Genomic DNA, 20,697 nt, shown 5'->3' with positions numbered 1-20,697 from the left:
AAGAAAGCTTCTTTCTTTGAGGATAAAAGCAACGGAAACGCAGAAACTGAGCTTACTGAAATCACTGATGAAGAAGAAAAATGTGTGGCAGGCTTAAATTCGATTGTCAGTGATTTCCAAAGATCATCTAATATATAATTTCTATTAAACGCAGATAAATTTTGAAATTTAGATATGTGTTGGTTTTCAGTGGTGCAAGTGATGAAGAGATTTTAGCAGAAGTTATCCCGGGTGATCAAATTGCTAATTAACACTTTGCAAGAATTTGTTGCAACATTACCAAATGTAACTGATGTTCATTTGAATTCATTAGATGGACTGAAATCTATGTGCATGGAAATGGCAATTGCTTCCAAAAATAAGCAAACAAAACCAACCGATTATTTTTCTAAATAATTTCTGTTTTGATTCATAAAATTGTAAGTAAATTTTTCTTGTGTGCTGCTTCATAATTCTAAGTAAAATTTTCCTTTGGAGCCTATAAAAGAAGTTTAATTTATCATTAGTTTTAAACGTGTACTTTTAAATTTCAAACCTGTCTATAACGATAACCTGCCTATAACAATATTTTATTTAGGTCCCTACAGTATCGTTATAGACAAGTTTTACTGTATATACTACTTATGCAGGGTGTGAGAGAGCCTCCCCCTATCACTGTCTTTTAATTATTTATAGGAATATTTTTGAAGCAGATCATGTACTAAAATGACTAACAAGTTTTCATACAATTGAAACTGCAAGAAATTAAAATACATATACATATAATGGGACAAAATGATAGGAAAAAATTTGTAATCGCCTCTAAGCTAACACCTTATTTTAATTAATTTGAGGATATTTTTGAATCAGTATCTGTTTGCCGTTAAACTTGCAAAATTTTTTTTAAATGTATGTGAAGGTTTGTCTGGATAGAATATTTCCATATTGTGATTTGAGGCAGAATAATCACCAAGTCTCTGCAACTTTCAAGCAACAACCCATGAGAAACTAAAAAAGAAACATCACAATAGGGGATCAACTCAATGGGTATAACAACCACAAGCAATCCTTAACATATTTTGGTTATAAAAATTTACATGCTTAAAATCTATTTGGTGATTTCAGTTTGTGTGGCAAACCACGAAATGGAAATATCCTCCCGTCTGGAAGTGGCTACAAGTTGAACCCTTCGAATTGGTCCCCTTTTAGGATTTTTCTTAGTTTATTGAACTTAGCATTTCTTTTACAAATGCGGATAAATATTTGTACCAATACGAATATTTTCTCATTTAAAGTTACCAGGAGCTGAGACAGTAATAATCCCTGCCACGGATACAGTTTTAATGAAAATTGGAAGAAAATCTAGAAAAGCTATCAATTGTGATGTGATGATTGGGATGATCTGTAAAGCAACAATCATATCATTGCACAAATCATAGCTGGAATAAAAATTAAGTATATTGTTCCCTGCAGCAATTTCAACTATAAAAATAAGTTTGCATTTAAAAACGATATTTCCGTAACTATGACAATAAGGTTTAAATAATTGGGACTGACAGTAGTGATTAAAACGGTATAAAAAGTCAAAACCAAAATTACCGATGAAAAGTTACTCCTTCCATAATTTCACCTATTCTATTATTACAATTATAAGCAGAACATGACGAGGCAACAGTAGCATCTGGACTAGTTATTTGCATCATTTTTATAAATTTTTGGTAACTGGAATAAAGGATGACAAATAGTTATTGACAATAGTGCGAAGAACGAGTTAAGTCGAACATAAAAATTTATTGAAGGTTATATTTCTTTAAAATGAGAATTAAATTACTATTTTTTATTTAAAAATAAAAGAAAAACGATCTGAAGTTTTTACAACAAACTACGGTAATAAATTAAAACAGAAAATTCTCAGTTTTAAAACTCCGGCTTCTCAAATCAGACAGACAACAAACATCACATCATTTCAGTTCAGCGAAAAACTTGTCAATTTTTGATTTGTACATTCTTGTTTTTTGTTTAAAAATAACGCATCCCAGGCGACTAATCTTAAAAGAAAAATTTTTTTATATGAAATTGCTGATTTTAATTTTAAATCTTTTTTTTTTTTAATTTTTTTTCAATAAAGGCAGTTAACTTTCAATGTCAAAAGAAGGTAACTGGCAACTTTTGATATCTGAAGGAGATCATTTTGTTTGTTTATTTTCTATAAAGTTGGTAAGTGTGCTTTTATTCGCTATTTATCATTAATCTGCAAACTTTGTCTATTTCTGAGCACTCTACGCAGTTTAAATTGTTGTCATTTTATTGAAAGAAAATGGGTAACAATGCATCTAGCAACCGAACTGTTACATTTTCTAATGATGATGTTGTAGGAGTAGTTCAAGTCTCCGAAAATGTTGTCAGGCGTTTAAGGGGTGAGCCTGAAAAAACTCCTGAACAGCGGCATAAACCCATTGAAGCAGAGTCCAAACATACTCCTGAAATTCCAACCCAAAAATTTGTTCCTTTTGCTCCTACCGAACCATTTTCATCTACACTAGAACAGCGGCAAAAGTACCATGAAGAGTTTAAGAAGGCGGAAAGATCATGGAATAACCGTATAAATGAGTTGGAAACTCAGAACAAAGTGCTGTATGACTCTGCGAAGGAGAAATTTGCTGCCATGCTTAATGAGATAGAAGAAAATCATGTTAAAAATTCGTTTGCTCCTGTTTGTCCGGATAAGCAAGTTCTAGTAGAAAGATGTTTCCGAGAAAATTCCAAGTATCCATTAAACTGTTCCCAAGAAGTTAAGGATTTTATGAACTGTGTTGATAAAGTTAGAATGACTGCACTTAGCAAATAAGATTCTAGTGTTTCTATAGATATCCGTTTCTGTGACTAATAGGCTGTTATTAAAAAATTTAGACTTTATATTCATTATTATGTCATAAATAAATAATTTTCTCCAAGCATTTGTACTTCTTCTTAATTTATGTTGATAACATTTAAATCAGTCTTCTAAGAGTCACAAATAATATTCATTCTTTAGTGTTATCCTTCTGAAAACCAGAGTTATCATACAATTCTTTTCAGTCTTTTAAGAGCCACAAATAATGCCCATCTTCATGTCATTCTAAGAGAACATTCTTCTTTGTGCTCTCATGAATTTCCTCAAACAGGTGAAGGAAACAAAGCGATTGTAATACAAATTTTAAACAAATGAAATGGGTAATAAAATATAAATAAAATTGGGTTATAAAATCTGATTTTAAAAAAAAATTATCCTTATCATACGAGCAAAATACAAAGAGCGAGAATATGAGTAATTGTATTCATATTGCTTATATTCTCGCTCTTTATATGTGTTGCCTGTATGATATGGATTAAAGCAAACTGTTATAAAAAGAAAACTTTTTTGGTTTAGATACCTTAGAGCTTGCACAATTTAAAAAGAATAGGAGTATTCATCAAACTTAGTTTGATAAAAAAAAACTTAAATTATGCCTAAATCTGGAAAAAATCTTACAACATAAATGGAAAATGACAAGTTTGTGTAGAGCTAGTGATTTTCAAAGAAAATAGTTTTTAAGTATCTGCTAAAACATTTTCGTGTAAATCTGTCTGCTATAATGGTTAAACTAATTAAAGTTAAATTGATTACAATATAAATATTGTACAATAAAAAGTACTTTTTTTATTATTCCTTACTATGATTCATAGATTTATTGAATAAAAAACAAATAATTGCTAAGTTAACAAAACTGTGTTCTATGATCTTGTAGAAAGTTTCCTGTATATTACAAATTATCCAAAACTTATTTCTAACCATGAATAATTAATGTTATTTTTAAATAACCAATTTTCTTTATAGTGCATAATTCTATTTAAAGGTTTATTCAAAAATATCAAAATTTGGTCAAAAGTTTATTTTGTTTATTATGAATTCTTCATAAAAAATATCATTCTAAATTATTCAAATTTTTATCCAGTCTTGACATGAAATTTATTGTAGCATTATATAAGGGAAATTATTTTGTGATTTTACACATGAAATACTTTGTAGATAAATTGGTGATTAAACATTTAAGAGCAACCAAACATTTTAAAAATGAAATTTCTTATTAAATTTAATAACTATAACCAAAAGAATTTTTAAAAGGAAGACTAAAGATAGTTTTTAACTTTATTTTATCTTATAGTTCTATCTTAAGTAACTGAAAACCAACAAATTAATTAATGTCAATTAAAAATATCTGTTACGAAGATGATATAGATAAACAGTTTCAGTGTAATTAATTAAATAAAAGATAATTGTTATTATATACAACAGATACCTAACAATCATTATAATGTCATATTTAAGCGTACATAGAACATTTGTAAGGTTAATTTCTTAAACAGTTATTTGTTTATTTATTTTGAAGACCTAAAAAGAATTAATAAATGATTTTAAAATAACAAAAGAATAGACTGAAAGCAACAAAAAATGCTTTTAAATTTTAATTAAATTATTTTTTATTAATTTTAATCTTATTATTAAATTTTAATTAAATTAAATTATTTATTAATTATAAGTACCAAAAGCTATGAGATATGTCCTTAAGACCCTGTAAAATTGCTTATGTTTGAAACAGAACTATTTATGTCCACCTAAAAAAATTATGTTCAAGTCTTAAAGAAAATTTTAGATGTGGATAATTTTTGAGTTGGCATTTATACATAAGTTGAATAATTAATATTAATTAAGATTCCTTTCTTTTTCAAAATAAAATTATTCTTAATTTTAAAAAAAATAGTACTAATTTAATTAGGAATGACTTGTTTATTTCAAAAAATAACCACGGAACTTTTATAAACATAATAAGTCTTGTTGTAGAACATTTGAAATCATTTTGCGCTAAGGCAATAATAAAAACATTCAGTCAGTTTTCTTTCTTCCTTTTTTAAAAATTTACATTTAAATTAGAGCCTTGTCTTTTTTTCCCAATTAACATTTTATTCACTACTATGAATGTGTGTACAAGTTCCATTGCACTCAAAAAATTTAATCATAATGTATAGTTACAAAATGCAAGTAAGAATAACTTCTCCTAAGATCTTTTTTGTTAGTTACCAAAGCTTGGTCTGTTGTTGAAACGTGAATTATCTATTAGTTATTATTAAAACTTGGAGGCATCATTTAAAGAGATATGAAGCATCTAATAGTTACTTGAAACACTATTGCAGAACTGGAATTTATTTGTCACCAACAACATAATTGAATTTGGAGTTGGTGATTATTGCACTTCAATTCCATGTAAGTAATTTTTTTTCTCTATGTTTTGTAGCTAATACTTTATGATACTCTTATTGGGACTATTGCCTGTTTGAACTATTGTAAAATTAGATTATTCAAGATTGTTATAAAAATATAATCTTGGGGCATTGCCATGTATATGCCTTGGGCATTTCCATCATATAGGCATAGTAAATAAACATCCAGTCAGCCTATAGACAGATAAACCCAATTATTTTATCTTAAATAGGCCAACTGAAAAACAAAAATTTTTTAAAAAAAATGCTTTTTAAGTTGATTTTGAAGTGAATTTTCCCTTTTTTTTCTGATATAATTTTGAGGGTATAAATGTTGGCAACTTTAAAGTTTTATTTTAACAAAATAGAACACACTTGACGGATTAATTAAATTCTAGAATGTTTTTGTTTCTTATATTGAAAAGTGAATTCAAACTAATTTTGATTATTTATCAGTTTTTGATGTAATATTTTTATATTAGAACTTAGATGATGTACCAATTGTTTATATATTTCAAAGCATTTATGTTAATTTTCATCACATAATAATCATATTTTATAATTGCCTATGAAAGCAAGTAAAGCTATCAAGAAAATTATAATTACCATACAAATAGAACGAAATTACTTTAATTTACATTGTCTTCATACTAAACAACTGCCAAAATCATTGTCTTCCATAAATGTGTGTTCTCTGGCATGTGTTGAAAAATTATGCTCATAATTGAGATTTGAATGTATCTTATATATTTAATATTATGTACTCTTTTATGGCACAAGATAACATGTATTAAAATATCTTTTTTAATTTTAATATTTTTCTATTATTTGAAGTTTAATTGAACTGGGTTTTTTTTTAAAAAGAAATCAGAACATAAAATCTCAACATTGAGTTGATAAAGTTTTAAAATTGCTACTTAAAAAATATTTGATAGTTCCAAATATAAATCTTGCTATTTTTTCTACAGATTAAAAGACCTTTTTTTAATAGTAACCTATCTAACTCTAACTAACTCAGCGACGCGACAGCCCATAGAGGGCCAAGGCCTACTGTGCCCATCTCAGTTTTTTTGGGCTCTGGGGTGCAGGAGCACATGTTCCGGTCAGGTGGTCAGCCAAACGCAGAACCCCCAGTGTTTAGTTCCCAAGCATGCTTGGTACTCATTTATCGACCCACTGAAGGGATGAAAGGCTGAGTCAACCTTGTCCGGCCCAAGGATCGAACCAGGGACCTGTGGCACAACAGCGCAAAGCGGTACCGCTCAGCCACCGGGCGTCAGTAACCTATCTGATGTCTCTGATTTTTTTCTATTGTTATTACAACTTCTTACAAAACTCAAGTTAAAAGTTGATAAAAGAAGATTTTAATTTTTATTATTAATTTTGAATTCCTATTTATATCTATTATTTTATCTTTATTCTCATTATTAATTTGAAATTCTTATTTATATCTATTACTTTATTTGCATTCTTATTTTAAAGTAATTACCATTTATTTTACAGAAGCTACAGTGATAATTTATTCATTACATAGAAACTTTCATGAAATAGTGACGATGACATCGTATCTTTCTATGCCAATTACTAAGGTAAATATTGTTCTTTATCTTGTAATTTCTTCTTACCTTCACACCTTGTAAATCACTTCTTACCTTCAAAAAAATTTATTTAAAAAGTGTCTTAATTAAGAAATTTTCTGCTCTTTTTTATCACCCAAATTAGGGAAGTTTTTAAGTTTGTATGATAATTATAAAGTCATTGTAATTAAACTTAAACTTTTAGCTTTGTCACAAAAAATTTAAAATTGATTTTCAAAGAAATCCATTTTTTTTAATGTTTATTATATTTTAAATTAATGGAATCAACAGAATAAATTAATGGAATCAACCAAAAGTACAAGCAACCTGATATTCTTCCAGTCATAAAATGCTATAGGCTATAATGGCTCAGATATCCTGATCTGATGATACTTATCCAGTAAAAAAGATTACTTTTGTTAATCCTTGGGAAGCAAGAAACAAGGAAGACCACCTATTAAGTGGCTTGACTTGGAGGAAAAGGATTTCATATCCTAAATAAAAGAAACAGGAAGAGTCTTACGGAGGGGACCAGAGGGCAAAGGAGCGGCCTTGGCCTGTTACAGGCTGTAGTGCTTTGAAAAAAGAAGAAATGCACTATAGGGAGATCAAACTAAAATAAAGATTTCGAGTTTTCTTTGCTTTTCTTTTTTAAATCTGTATTGTAAAACATAAAATCTATAACATAAAACAATGCAAAAAAAATTTCTATTTATGAAAGAAGTCAATTTATGCCTGTTATTGTTTAACTTGTATTATTATTTTTTTTCTAGATTTCACCATTAATTCAAAATAAAAGCATCTCAGTTAAAGAACTGTTAAATTTATGCTTGGGCAGAATTAAAAAAGCAAAGGATTTAAATGCTTTTATTACTGTAACAGAAAATGTAGCTCTAGAACAAGCTGAGCAGTCCCAGAAACGTATTTGTGAAGGTATGCAGTTTTAGTACCATAAATATAATAGTTCATATAAAAGTATCTGTAACCTTATTTAGTACTGTGAAAGTAAATTGCTAAAATTTTTCAACAAAAAAAAAAGTGCCATCCAATTGCAAACTGTTAAGTATTCATCCCTTAGTAAATGGTAAAAGGTTGTGGAGTTTTGGTATTGAAAAATATTTATAAAAACTTATTTTTAATAATTTTCTTATTTCGAACTGAAAGTAGCTTTTTTTACTTTTCCATTTGCTTGTTGCTGTATGAGAGCATTATGTAAATATTTTTTTTTTATTTCTAATGGCAAGGCAAAAGGTACAAATAGAAAGATGAAATAAATAACAAATACAAATGTACGTAGGATAACAAAGAAAGAAGACCGAAGTCATTGCCTTAAAAGTTCTCTTGCTTCCCAATATCTTGAGGACTCAGTGTGTCCATGAACGCATGGATGACCATATACTTACAATACATTATGTAAATATATATACACACACATCACCACCGCCATCAATATAATGTTTATCAACTAATACCATGGCTCATAATTTTTTTTCCAAAAAAATTTTTCAAAATTTATTGTTATAGTCTTTAATTATTTAAAACTAGCCGCCTAAGGCGGCCAGCTGTCCGCCACGCTGAAGGTTTTCACAAATAAAGTTTTTTAAAACGTAGCAGGAAATCTGAAGATTAGTGGACAATTAAAGTGTTCCTGTCCTGCAATTTTGTCTTCATATCCAGTTCTGCTGCAGATGTGTTATAGCTCTTGAGGATGTTTGAAATTATATAGCTACAACGCTTAAGAAAAAAAAAACTAAAATGCTAAATACATGAAAAGAACACGAAAACGAATAAATGTTTTATGGTATCAATTTCTATTTCTATATAATTTTTTATGGTATCAAATTCTATTTCTATATCTGTTACGTCAAGCACTCAGGTATTATAATTTGATCTAGTTGTGCTTGTATAATTTTGATCTAGTTGCGCTTTCTACGTCATTTTGTTAACATCGTTTGGTTTGTTATTTAACATCGTTTGGTTTGTTATTTCTAAGTTAACTTTCAAAAAATTGGCTGGCATCAGCATTTTTATTCTTTAAGTTGCTTATTTTTTCTTTTGGAATTCGTTCCTTTTTAGCAAAATGTTTTTCAACCTAATCGAATTCTTTGCCGACTGTTCTCTGTATATATAAAGAAAATAAAGTAAATATTTTTAAAGTGTTGTGAAAAGAATTTTTAGTTGTACAAAGTACTACAATATCGCTACAAAAATAATCGTCTTCGCTTAAGAAAAAAAAAATAGAGCGTGGAAAGAAGAAGAAAAACTTATTATAACAATTATGAACAGCGACAAATATATCAAAGCGAAGCGTTCTATTTACGTATCGAATATGTTGCCACATTTTTAATACAAAAGTTAAACTTTTCTCCACTTTAATAAATGTAAACTAATGCGAACTTTACAATTAAATTATTAATTCCTTCGTATATCATTGGTTTAAGTTGTCGAAAATTAATATTTCAATTGTAAGGTTCGCATTAGCATACATTTATAAGAGTGGGGAAAAGTATATGCATTTTTTAATAGTTTTTTGAATATGGCTCTTTGAAGACGAAAAAGCAGACGAAAAGCATAGACTTACAAAATGACTGATAACTAAATAACTAATCCAAATTTTTAAAAAAGAAAAAAAATACTTCTTCATTATGTCAAAACACAATTATGTGCCGAGTTTCGTGCCTGGGCGAGGCTTCTGGGGCGATATATTGTGATTACAGACACACACACACACACAGCCGCTTTTATTATTATGTATAGATATATCATAGCAGTGTTACTGCATTAAATATTGTTTAATGTATCTAAATGTGTGTGTCAAATTTATTAAAAATGGTGCTGAAATGTAACACAATTTTATCCTTATTAACTCCTTCAATAACAGGCAAAAAGAAACAAAATTCATTTTACCAATTTTTTTTTCCGCTAAACTTAAGAAAATTCATATTCAATAACTACAATAAATTTTCATTCTATTACTAATTTACATTCTAAAGAAATCTGAAAGTATTGTAAGACTTCTAAAATTTAATTTTTTATAATGCAGTAGATAATTATTCCCCACTAAGTTATTAATGCAATTTTACTAATTGAAATATTTACAAAAAATAATATTTAATAAGTAATCTTAGTAATATTTTTACAAAAAAATCTATCAAAACTATGAAAATCTATAAAAAAAAAAAAATTTTTAAATTATGTTAATATACTTTGAAATTTTTTTATTTGATCATTCTTTTTCAGAAAAATAAAATTCATTTATTTTAAATTAAGCTGATTTAAATCAACAAACTCTGACTAATAGCTATTTTCTTTCTTTTTTTATCAGTATCAATAATTTTTTTATCAATAACTCATTTGATGTAACTTTTCTTCTTCATTTGTAAATCTCTTCATTTGATGTAAATTCTACTTTTTTACCTTAATGTTTTTTTTTTAAAAAAAAAACTCTATAAGTTTTTGTTTGTAAGAACTATATAAGTTTAACAGTAATTTTTTAATCTTATTTTAAAGGTCATTCATTAGGAGTGCTTGATGGAATTCCTATTGCTTTTAAGGACAACTGGAGTACCAGGGATATTCGGACAACTTGTGCCTCTAAAATGTTGAGTAATTATGTTGCACCCTATAATGGCACTGTTGTACAAAAGCTTTATGACAAAGGAATTTGTCTAATGGGGAAAACAAATCTCGATGAGTTTGCAATGGGGTAAGTAATTATTGTATCTCCAACTTTGGAATTAAATAATCTTCTTCTTGTGTGTATTTTTGCTGTACAAATCAAATCTTAAATATTTATTATTAAAAAAAAAATTTAGTTATTTTTATAAGTAAAGGTTCTAATGGGAGAACAAAAAATACAATCACTACCCTCCTTTAAATTTGATTTCATTCTTGTCTCTAGCATACCTCTTTTACCTGAAGATATAGCATTAAGGTACTAATTATGCCACTGTTTAATACGGTTGCCATGTCAGTTGTACTAAAATTGTGCATTGTTTAGTTTAGGACAAATGTAAGTACCTTTTAATCAGCTTAAATTAATTGGACCACTCAACAAATTTGCTAGAAAGATTTAACTCACATTAATAAACATTCTTTATTTATTTTATTCAAATAATGCTTAAGTATGACCTTTTTCGCTGCTTCAAAACCACTTTTCCCTCTTGCTATTCAATGAAAAAATTTTGGGGGCAATTTCTTCATAGATACCTGCATCAAAAGAGTTGTAAAACTTTGGTGACAATGGGGCAATATCAGGAGAGGAACTAAAAGAAAAATATTGCAGAAGGGATCATACTCAAAGGGTATAACTCATACCCACACTAGAGCTAACTGTAGCAAATTTTTAAAGAAAAAAAAAACTTAGCCAACTTAAAAGAATGCTTTATCACCTTGATGAAGGTAGTGAACTGAAGAAGGTAGTTGGCATGAACTGATATGAATATTGGAAATATCTTCAAGTTGAAAAGATTTTTCTCAAACTTGCTCAAATGTAAATCACTTAATCAACTAAGGGCATCCAAGAAATGTGAACACACTGAAATGTACCAGAAATGTAAACTTCACTCAGTATTAAAAATATAATCAAATGTTTGCATCCATTGTTCTTATGATAAAGTTTTGTAACGTGAGATAGCAGAATTCTTGAAAAACATTAACGGAATTAAATTAGTTTAAAAGACGTAAAAGAGAGAGAAGAAAGTGATTTCAGGTAAAATTAAAAAAACTTAAAGTTGCCAACAGAAAATGGATATATTTTTCCATTTTTTAAAAAAGGAATTTATTTTTCCATTTTTTGTTGACAACTTTACATTTCTTTTAATTTCAAATCACTTTTGTTTCTTTTCATTCAAGTCTTGAAAATGCACACCTATGTTTGAAGTGCTTGAAGCACATTGACTGATATTTAGTTATGAAGCAAATTAAGTTTTCATTCATGTAATACTTAAGATTAGTATTCATCAATTATTTTTTAAATTGAGTAACTAAAAATGGCATTTAATTTAAAATTCATGTTCTCACTTTTACAGATAAATAAGGAAGAGCTAAAAACAATCATGTCTCCTATTAATAAAATAAATATGGCTAAAAAGGGCCTTCCTGGCTATGCATAATATATTTTACTGGCCTTTATAGCTATATATAATGTATTTTAGCTTATTCTAATCCATACATTTGGCACAATATCTGAATTATCTTAAAAAGTTTTTATTTATTGCAATATTTACGAAAATTAATGAAATATTTCTTTATTTATTTTACTTTGCTTTTTTCTTATTAAAAAATTCTTGTTCAACAAAATATGCATCACACTATATTTTTTAAAAAATTTTTTTAAAGTTTTAAGTAAATTATACTTATTGTTAAATTTTACCCATAGATCAGCTACTGTTGACTCTTTTTTTGGACCAACAAAGAATCCATGGAAATCTAGATTGAATTACAAAGTTAGAAAGAAAGCAGACTATGACTTTCCAGGTAGCTTATCATTGAAAGATGATGATTTTTTTATTGCTGGTGGAAGTTCTGGTGGTGCTGCTGTTGCCGTAGCATCTGGGATGTGTTTTGGGTAAAATTGTCTTCATGTTATTTGCTGTCCATTATCATGTTATTTTTATTAATTAGTGTGTTTTTCTCATTTGTTTTTAGTTTTGTAACACTTTAATTACTTATGATTCTTATGACTATCATAATAATTTATTTATTGAGTTTGCTGTAACAATTAGAATTCAATCATTTTTTTATTTTGAATTCATTAATTGACTTATGATTAATATTTAAAAAGATTTAGTTTTGTATCTGTGGTACTATATAAAAACCAAAATCCTTACCAAAATTTCTAGATTTGCCTAATTTTTTAAGGGAATGTTAAAAAATTAATAATTAGCTTTAAAATTTGTTTTCCCTAAATTTTATGTTTGTTTTTAAATCAGTTGCTCCCAAAATATCTTGTGCTCTTTTAAAATAATTTATTTTTAATTCAATTGCTTTTTAAATTTATATTTTGTCAATAAAATATTTTTAATTTAATACAGGATGTAAAATTTTATGCAGAGTTTTTCAAAATATTTTGTACCAATAAGATGTCAAGGAAAAATTTATTTGTATGAAATAATGCATGAAAATTGTTTGAATTTAGTTTGAAACCTTAAGTTGAATTTATGCTTTAGCATTAGTTTCTTAAAAGTTAATGTTTCATTTAAGTATATTTTTCTAAAAATTTAATGCATAAATTTTATTTTCTCTTTCACTACAATTAACTGAAGTAGTTACAATTATTTTTATTATTTAGAGCTATTGGCTCTGATACTGGAGGCTCAACAAGAAGTCCAGCTGCCATGTGTGGGGTGGTTGGATTAAAACCCACTTATGGATTAATTTCTCGTAATGGACTTATACCACTCTGTAACTCTTTAGATGTTCCTGGAATTTTAACCAGATCTGTTGATGATGCTGTTTTATTATTGAGTAAGCATATTGAATTTTGAAATTCACATATTTTTAATTGTCAGCTTTTTGAAGATTTTTTTTTAATTCATATTCTGTCGAATGTTTTCTTTGTTGTTATTAAGATCATTCATTTTAAATTCTGTTTTTTCTTTTATGTTTTTAACATTTAGATTTAGAGCATTTACTTTTACAGTTAGTGTTACACTTGTGCACTAATATGCTGTTTAAAGGTGGCTATTTATATAAAAAAAAAATACTGCTGGATTGTGGCGTCCTGCAATTGACAAGTCGCGCTTCAATGAAGCATTCCATTCAAGCACGGAGTTAATTTAATAAGTTCCAACTTACAACAGAGAAAAAGATCAAAGGACTTGCATGTAATATGAAAATTTAATCTTTTATTATGACAATACCAAGGAAATTATGGATCCTAAAAACAAACTTACAGTTATTTATTTAATGCTAAAAGTAACTCAAAAGATTTAAAATTCAATGACTTGTCTCCTAGTTGAGGATCAAATAGTAGTGGAGAATCAAGCACCAAATGAAAAGATAAATGTATTCATTAATTTTAAGGCTTTTAAAAATATCACAACCAAGTTTTCAAACAAACATTACAACCCATTGCATATTTACAGAAAATTTTGAACCTGCCTGTTTTGACCTTATTATAGAGTTTTAAATGTGTTACAAAATATTATTTTGATCAGGTATTAAATTTTTTTTTTTTTAAATTCTATAAAATTATAAATTTGCTCTTGAAAACTTATTCTCATTGACTTTTCTTAAATCAGTTAATCCTGATTTATTATAACCTGATATGATGCATATAGTTATATGACATAGCAAGTTATGTGGCATAGCAAGTTATGTGACTTAACAAGTTATATTAGATTAGTATCAATTTGATATCAGTTAATGTAATTTTTTTTTTTGTAAACAAATGAATAAAACCTTTGATGTAATGTTGTTAATTGCTTGTTTAAATTTATGCATAATATGCAAATATTTAAAAAAAATATTTAGTTTAGGTATTTTTAAGTGCCTTTACTTTACAACTTTTATATGTTAAAAATATTTATACTATTTAATAAAAATTTTTGATTACTGATATTATTACAACTTACAAGTTAAGACAAATATAGTAATTTTTATTTTGTTTTTTATTAAGATAATCTAGCTGGGCCAGATATTTATGATTCAACAACTGTAAATAAACATTATTCACCTTTTACGATTCCAGACAATGTTGACGTACAACATCTTCATATTGGAATACCTAATGTGAGTACTGAAACATTTTTTTTTCTAACTTAAATGATAAATTGAATTTTTTCAATTATTAATAAATTGTTAGTGATACTAAGGCTCTAACAATGCAAACTTTTCTAAGCTTGTTGTGTTAAAAAGTTTATTGTATTTTCACTGATTTTTAATTTTTTATATACTGATATATTTAGTTTATCACAGTATTAAATTAGTTCATTAATAACTTCAACATTTAATATAAGCTAAGTGAAATGTACCAGGACATGTAAATTAAGTTAAATTAATTATATTTAATTTATGGCATAAAATGTGAGGAGCTTATGTCTCATAAATTAACGTCTGATTTGATTTAAATAATCAAATGCAAATTTTGTTATAGCTAGTCATAATACAACAATTTATATATTAACTGCATTTCTTTAAGTAATGATTTAATTACATATTTATGAGTTAAGCAATTTATTTGGACTGCATTTAAATAAATTAACTTTTTAACTAACATGTATGGCTACTTTTCCTTTAGGCTTTACTTTAAGTTTTCTACTTTTGTTTCAGAGATTCCCCTTTTAGAGTGAGAAATTCTCTTTTTTTTATCAAAAAGTCCCGAGTTTATTTTTTGACTCATTCTATGTGATCTTTTGTATTATGATATGTTCTTGATACTAATCATAAAACTGTTTATATTTTATTCACTTTTTTTATTGCAAATTAATAGAAGGGGCAATTATTTGATCAATAATTAATTTTTTATTAACAAGTTTCGGTTGAATATAAATATGCTTTTTGGATAGTAGATTAGAACTGATTAATTTCATAATTAACAGCTTTTGAAACTAAAGACAGGTATATTGAAACCTACAGGATGTACAAGAAGTTATTTTCAACTTATCCTAATGCAAATTTTAATTGGAGGATCTTTAGTTTACATATATATATATATATATATATATTGTTTCATAGTTATTTCATTCTTGGGTCCGATTTTCATCTGCCCTCTCCCTCGACTCAATCTTTAGTGCTTCCAATGATTCCTTGGTGCATAGCCGGAAAACTAGCTAGGCTCGATTTATCACCAAGGGTTTATTGCCAATGAAATATATAGAGCAACATAGAAAGCAAATGAGCATCCTTATATTTGATAGTTTCGCTTGCAATCTTTTCAACAATGTTTTAGTTATAAACCATTCAACTTAGAACTGTGGAAGGTTTTTAGAAAAAAGAAATTACAAGATCATACACTTAGTATATTTGAAACAGCAAGGTGAACTAGAAGAATTATATTTTCAACAATCAAAAAGTTAATGCACATTTTTCTTTACATTTTATTTTTAAAGGCAGTATTTATTTTTGCAAAATGACTGTCAGTTTTTTTAAAAAGCATTTTTATAGGAATTTCTTGTTTTAAAAAACATACAAAAAAAAGGAAGAAAATTAATTTTTTAATTATTATTATTATTTTTTTTCTTTTTACTTGTTAATAATGTGTATCATGTTTGTTCCTTGCTTTCAGGAATATGAATGTCCTGGAATGTCACCTGAAGTGATCCAAAGTTGGAGAAATGTAGCAGACAAATTTTCCAATGCTGGTGCCAAAGTATCCACCGTATCACTGCCCCACACTAAATATTCCATTATGTGCTACTCAGTTCTCTGTTGTTGTGATGTGGCATCAAATTTTGCACGTTATGATGGAATACGTTATGGTAATTAGTTTTAAATTTAGTGCTTATTTAATGCTAGGGATTAACCTCATTAACTATTTGCTTAAACTATTAATAAAATCTTGCTGCCCACTACTGAACTTTTTAAACTACAAAACTAAATTTACATCCTAAATAAGGTCCAAGCTTATGGGCTTTATAAATGATGTCATGTTCTTATTCTTGAAACAATATAATGATGTCCGGACTCTGTTCTAAATATTTTCCATACAATTGTAAGTTGCTGCCCACTATCAGATTTAGAGTGAACTTTTTAAACTACAAAACTAAATTTCAGCCTAAATAAGGTCAAAGCTTATGCTCTTTACAAATAATGTCATATTCTTATTCTTGAAGCAATATAATGTTGTCCGGTTGTAAATATTTCCCATGCAACTGTGAGTTTATTTATCTAAGCCACTGTTTATTGCTCTAAGTGTATTTCTTAGTATCTAGTTTTCTAATACAAAATGTATTTCCTCATTTTTCTTAAAGTAAATATACATAGGTTAGAATGGAGCATATTGAACCTTCATACAACATCTCATTTTTTCCAAATATGTAGTCCATTCTCAGACGTTACTGTAAGCCATTAAAATGTTTGTTAGGATATCGTATTTTAGCACTTACCAAATATTGATATTTAGCCTTTTAAAATTAACAATAGCTGCAATTGATATTATAGGACATAATGATACACTAGCATCGTTCATTTTTCAAGGGTCAATTCATTACGAACTATAGATAAAGGAAAATGATGAATGCGGGTCAACTTCAGCTATCAAATAATGACTACAAAATTTATGAAAATTAATACATTTAAGTTTAATTAAAAAAAAAATATTTATTTCATGCAAAAATATTTACAATGCAGAAACAGGATGAATAAATATATATATTTATTTAAAATATTCAGAAATATTTGTTCTCCTTCCTCTCAGCATGATCGTTAAATTTTCGTCATTAATTTCAGATTGCTGTTAATTTTCTAATAGTTTGTGGGAATAGGAAAAGTTTCTCGTTTTTTTAAAAGAGTCGAGGCCTTCCACTAATGTGTCCTCTAATTGGTTGTGTTCAGTTCGGTCTTCATTGGTGTCACTATGCACTTCTTTAGCTTCTTGAACCGACAATGCAACAAATTTCAACATGATCATCAACTAATTCATAAATATCAAACCTGTTGTTTGTGGCGTTTTACCCTAAGTGTAACAAATCCACAGACTACTACAGACCATTAGACCCAGTAACTACTGTTTCTCTTGCAAAACAAATTAACAAAAGGATGGGGTATACTGTATGCTACATGGACTAAATTGGAAAAAAATGTGAATAAAGCATATATCAAGTACAGAAATGCTGTACTTTATTTACGTTTTTCACTTTAGTCTAACATCAATATTTATTTATTTCTTAAGCGTCAATAGAATTTCTAATCAGTAGGGGCAGGAATCTGCTTGTTTCAAAATGATCCAATCAAGTATTATTAACTTTTTGAAAATAGCTTTTGGGATGGAACCATTAAAACAATGCGAAACATACAGGTGAAATGAATGATGCGGGAACGAGGGATCAAGGTTCAACTGTACTATATTTTAGTGCTTGTAAACTGCTAGCATAGAAAAATTTTAAACTCTTCAATCAATAGTAGTTTTGTATGATATTTCAGGTCATCGCATGATTGAGAAGAAAACTGATTCAGATCATCCCTATGCTGTTACAAGACGTGAAGGTTTTGGTGATGTGGTGAGGGAAAGGATTCTTGCTGGAAATTTCTTTTTACTTCGAAAGTAAGTTAGTTTTGTCTGAGTGATTTGCTTTGGAAAAAATTAGTATTAGCGCTTTCCTTCAAGAAAATGTTTTTGTTTTGCATAGTATCCTTGGTCATTTATCGGATAAAAGTTGTCTTTAAAAACTAATAAGGCCAATTTTGTAATCTTACATTCGTTACTGAATTGTCTATTATTTGTCTTGCTAAGTCATTGACTAATGAAAAAAATATCAATGAATAATTTTATGTTAAATATACCTCAGATGTTTCTTTTAGTATAATGACTTGCTTAGGCATTATTGTGACTAATTCCTTCTTAAATACATACAGGATGTTTCGTTAGCATCTATTTGAAGGGGAATAACACAGTAAAAGCTTGTGAAAAAGAACTTTTTTTAATGAATTTTGATGAAATTGAGATGAACTCAATACATTTTTTTTATCTTATTGTACATATTTTGATCTACATTTTTATCATGTTAATAATACAAAAACTTAAATTAAAAAAAAACTAGTGCTTATATAAAACAATGTTTAAAACTTATTTTAACTATCCATAAATTGCTATTATTATATTATTATGTTAGATATAATATCTGTTGTGAACATTTTGTCAAAATTTAAAGTAAATCATTTGAAAATTGCACTTATTAGAAATATAGCAAGTGAGAGAAACAGTTCCAGCACAACAGAACCAGTTAAATTTTAACAACTGTTTAAAAGTATATGTTAATGGCAGTCATTGCGTAACACCCTGTATAATATTACTATGCACAAACGTTATTCTGATTTATTAATCAGTGTGTGCTTGTCTTTCAGCATATATATACATTTTGAATAAATTCTTAAATTAATTATCAATGTAATTTTTAGATATAAGTCTGAAATCAATCTGGATTCTATTACAGAAATTATGAAAAATATTTCTTGAAAGCTGCAAAAGTCAGAAGACTCATCTACAATGATTTCAAAAGTGTGTTTGGTGGTGGAATAGATCTGCTATTAACTCCAGTCACTTTAAACGAAGCTGCACCTTATTCAGAATGGACAAAAATCGACAATCGGGAACATAATGCTGTAGATGACTTCTGTACACAGTCTGTAAATATGGCTGGTAAGAAATAATTTTTTTCTCTCAGTTTTTGATTTGAAAATTATAATTTTTAGTTGATTATTTGACTTAAAAATTGGATATAAGACTGCGAAAAAAATTATAGCAAGTTATTTTTTACATGTTATGATATGTTATGATTTTACATGTTATTTTTAACAAGTTATTTTTTACATGTTATAAACTGTTTAAAATTTTGCATTGTAAACTAGTTTTATAATCTTGTGCAAAATGTTTTGATTCACGTAAATAGTTCTTTAGTAATAATAAAGAATGCACAACAAAAAAAAATTTCATACCGCTCTCCGGAATAGACTAATGATATTATAATTTTTGTATTGGGCCGGGATAGCCTGGTTGGTAAGGCACTGGGCCCTTGCCCAAGAGGTCATGAGTTTGATCCCGGCCGAGTCGAAGACTCCCCGTGTAGTAAATGATGACTGATGCACGCTAAATCTGTCGAGTAGCTAAGTCCTCCATGTTCCCATAACAAATGATACCTCTGGGGGTACCAATCCAGGAGTTTTCTTGTCTTCTGGATCGATTCAATGTGACAAGGCTACGCAGTTGAACATTAGAAGTCGTAAACCCAAAATTAGATCAGCTGTTCAACGACGGTTATAAAATATAAAATAATTTCTGTATTGTGGCGTCCTCCATTTTTTTTAAGTCGAAAATTCAAATCCATTAAAATAGATATATTTACTCAGATTAATTATACCTATTTATCTGGTTCTGTAACTTTGAGAATTTTAGGTAACAACACCAGGAAATATCAATGTTGCATGATACATTGTGATTGATATTTATCATTGTTATTGAGATTTGATTTTTATTGTTGTCAATACTGATCATGATATCATCACTATCAATAATTCTCGCCACATTATTGTGTTAGATTTCTATCGTTGTCGATACTGATTGCGATAATATCACTATCGATATTACATTGTGTTAGATTTTTATCGCTTTTGATAATTATTACTATTGTTAATACCATCAACTTTATCATGTTCCATGTTTGTCATGATATTGTCGCTCGCATGTTGTCAATTAAATTTTTATTGTCAGTCATGGTATTAATTATTGAAATTTGTCTAGTAAATTTTTTAAAATTATGACGTGACATTTAGAATGAATGCGATATTGGATGATCATAAGTTATTCATAGTTTGCTTTTGACTTAATACTCAGGTTTAAAATCCTATTTACAGTTTTTATCCAATATTACTACTGATGTTTTGCTTCAAACCTTTTTATCTTTTTGTAGGTTTGCCTGCTGTTAGTGTCCCATGTGAACTTTCCAAAAGTGGACTACCCTTGAGTCTCCAACTCATTGGTCAGCCCTTTGGAGAACGGCAACTTCTAACTGCAGCAAAATGGCTTGAAGAGCAAATGAAATTTCCCTCTTTGGAGATAGATTGATGTACTTAATGCTTGCTTTAAAAAGTGACTCGAATGACAAAGGAACTTCTAGGACAGGAGTGGTACTCCTTAATTTCAATGCAATATTTCACTATCATTTCTCACTGAACTGTATTTATTAATAAATGACTTTCATTTCTT

At 27.9% G+C, this 20,697-nt stretch overlaps 3 protein-coding genes across 7 annotated transcripts in view; 2 read left to right on the top strand and 1 right to left on the bottom strand.

Annotated features, from left to right (window-relative positions):
• Positions 1-1,947, bottom strand: part of LOC107455224 (uncharacterized) — a 10,799-nt gene extending 8,852 nt beyond the window's left edge. Inside the window, exons 1-2 of one of the 3 annotated variants that reach the window (XM_043045748.3) lie at positions 1,811-1,947; positions 1,579-1,701 (exon numbers count right to left, since the gene is read on the bottom strand). In XM_043045748.3, coding sequence (XP_042901682.2) covers positions 1,579-1,682 — 104 coding nt within the window. In that variant the 5' untranslated portion in view covers positions 1,683-1,701; positions 1,811-1,947. Of the gene's footprint in view, positions 1-1,578 lie in introns of all 3 variants that reach the window. The other 2 variants (XM_071184761.2, XM_071184760.2) reach the window with 2 other exon arrangements.
• GatA (glutamyl-tRNA(Gln) amidotransferase subunit A, mitochondrial) lies at positions 1,942-20,697 on the top strand. 3 transcript variants are annotated; one of them, XM_087164246.1, is made up of 12 exons: positions 2,128-2,196; positions 5,191-5,260; positions 6,760-6,845; positions 7,607-7,766; positions 10,344-10,539; positions 12,214-12,402; positions 13,126-13,301; positions 14,455-14,567; positions 16,063-16,255; positions 17,919-18,039; positions 18,929-19,134; positions 20,402-20,697. In XM_087164246.1, the coding sequence occupies exons 3-12, from the start codon at positions 6,813-6,815 to the stop codon at positions 20,554-20,556; spliced, it is 1,542 nt and encodes a 513-aa protein (XP_087020372.1). In that variant the 5' UTR covers positions 2,128-2,196; positions 5,191-5,260; positions 6,760-6,812; the 3' UTR covers positions 20,557-20,697. The 3 variants fall into 3 exon arrangements, 2 of the variants coding, with proteins under 2 accessions (XP_087020371.1, XP_087020372.1); XM_087164245.1 differs by lacking the exon at positions 5,191-5,260 and having other exon boundaries at positions 1,942-2,196; XR_015433792.1 differs by lacking the exon at positions 5,191-5,260 and having other exon boundaries at positions 2,078-2,196; positions 18,894-19,134.
• Chchd3 (Coiled-coil-helix-coiled-coil-helix domain containing 3) lies at positions 2,146-2,936 on the top strand. The gene has a single exon (XM_016072725.4). It carries the CDS (start codon positions 2,297-2,299, stop codon positions 2,825-2,827), a length of 531 nt encoding a protein of 176 aa, XP_015928211.1. The 5' UTR covers positions 2,146-2,296; the 3' UTR covers positions 2,828-2,936.

The sequence above is a fragment of the Parasteatoda tepidariorum genome, chromosome 5 (assembly GCF_982258835.1).
Source record: "Parasteatoda tepidariorum strain Cologne lab strain chromosome 5, Ptep-v5.0, whole genome shotgun sequence".
Lineage (NCBI taxonomy): Eukaryota > Metazoa > Arthropoda > Arachnida > Araneae > Theridiidae > Parasteatoda > Parasteatoda tepidariorum.
Note: the sequence above shows the minus strand (reverse complement) of the source record. Positions and strands in the feature narration are given on the sequence as shown.

Excerpts from the sequence above, each read along its gene's own strand:
- Chchd3 (XM_016072725.4), top strand. The coding sequence starts at position 2,297 with ATGGGTAACAATGCATCTAGCAACCGAACTGTTACATTTTCTAATGAT.
- GatA (XM_087164245.1), top strand. The coding sequence starts at position 6,813 with ATGACATCGTATCTTTCTATGCCAATTACTAAG. Across the intron at positions 7,767-10,343 it reads CCAGAAACGTATTTGTGAAG|GTCATTCATTAGGAGTGCTT; the intron begins GTATGCAGTTTT and ends CTTATTTTAAAG. Across the intron at positions 19,135-20,401 it reads ACAGTCTGTAAATATGGCTG|GTTTGCCTGCTGTTAGTGTC; the intron begins GTAAGAAATAAT and ends ATCTTTTTGTAG.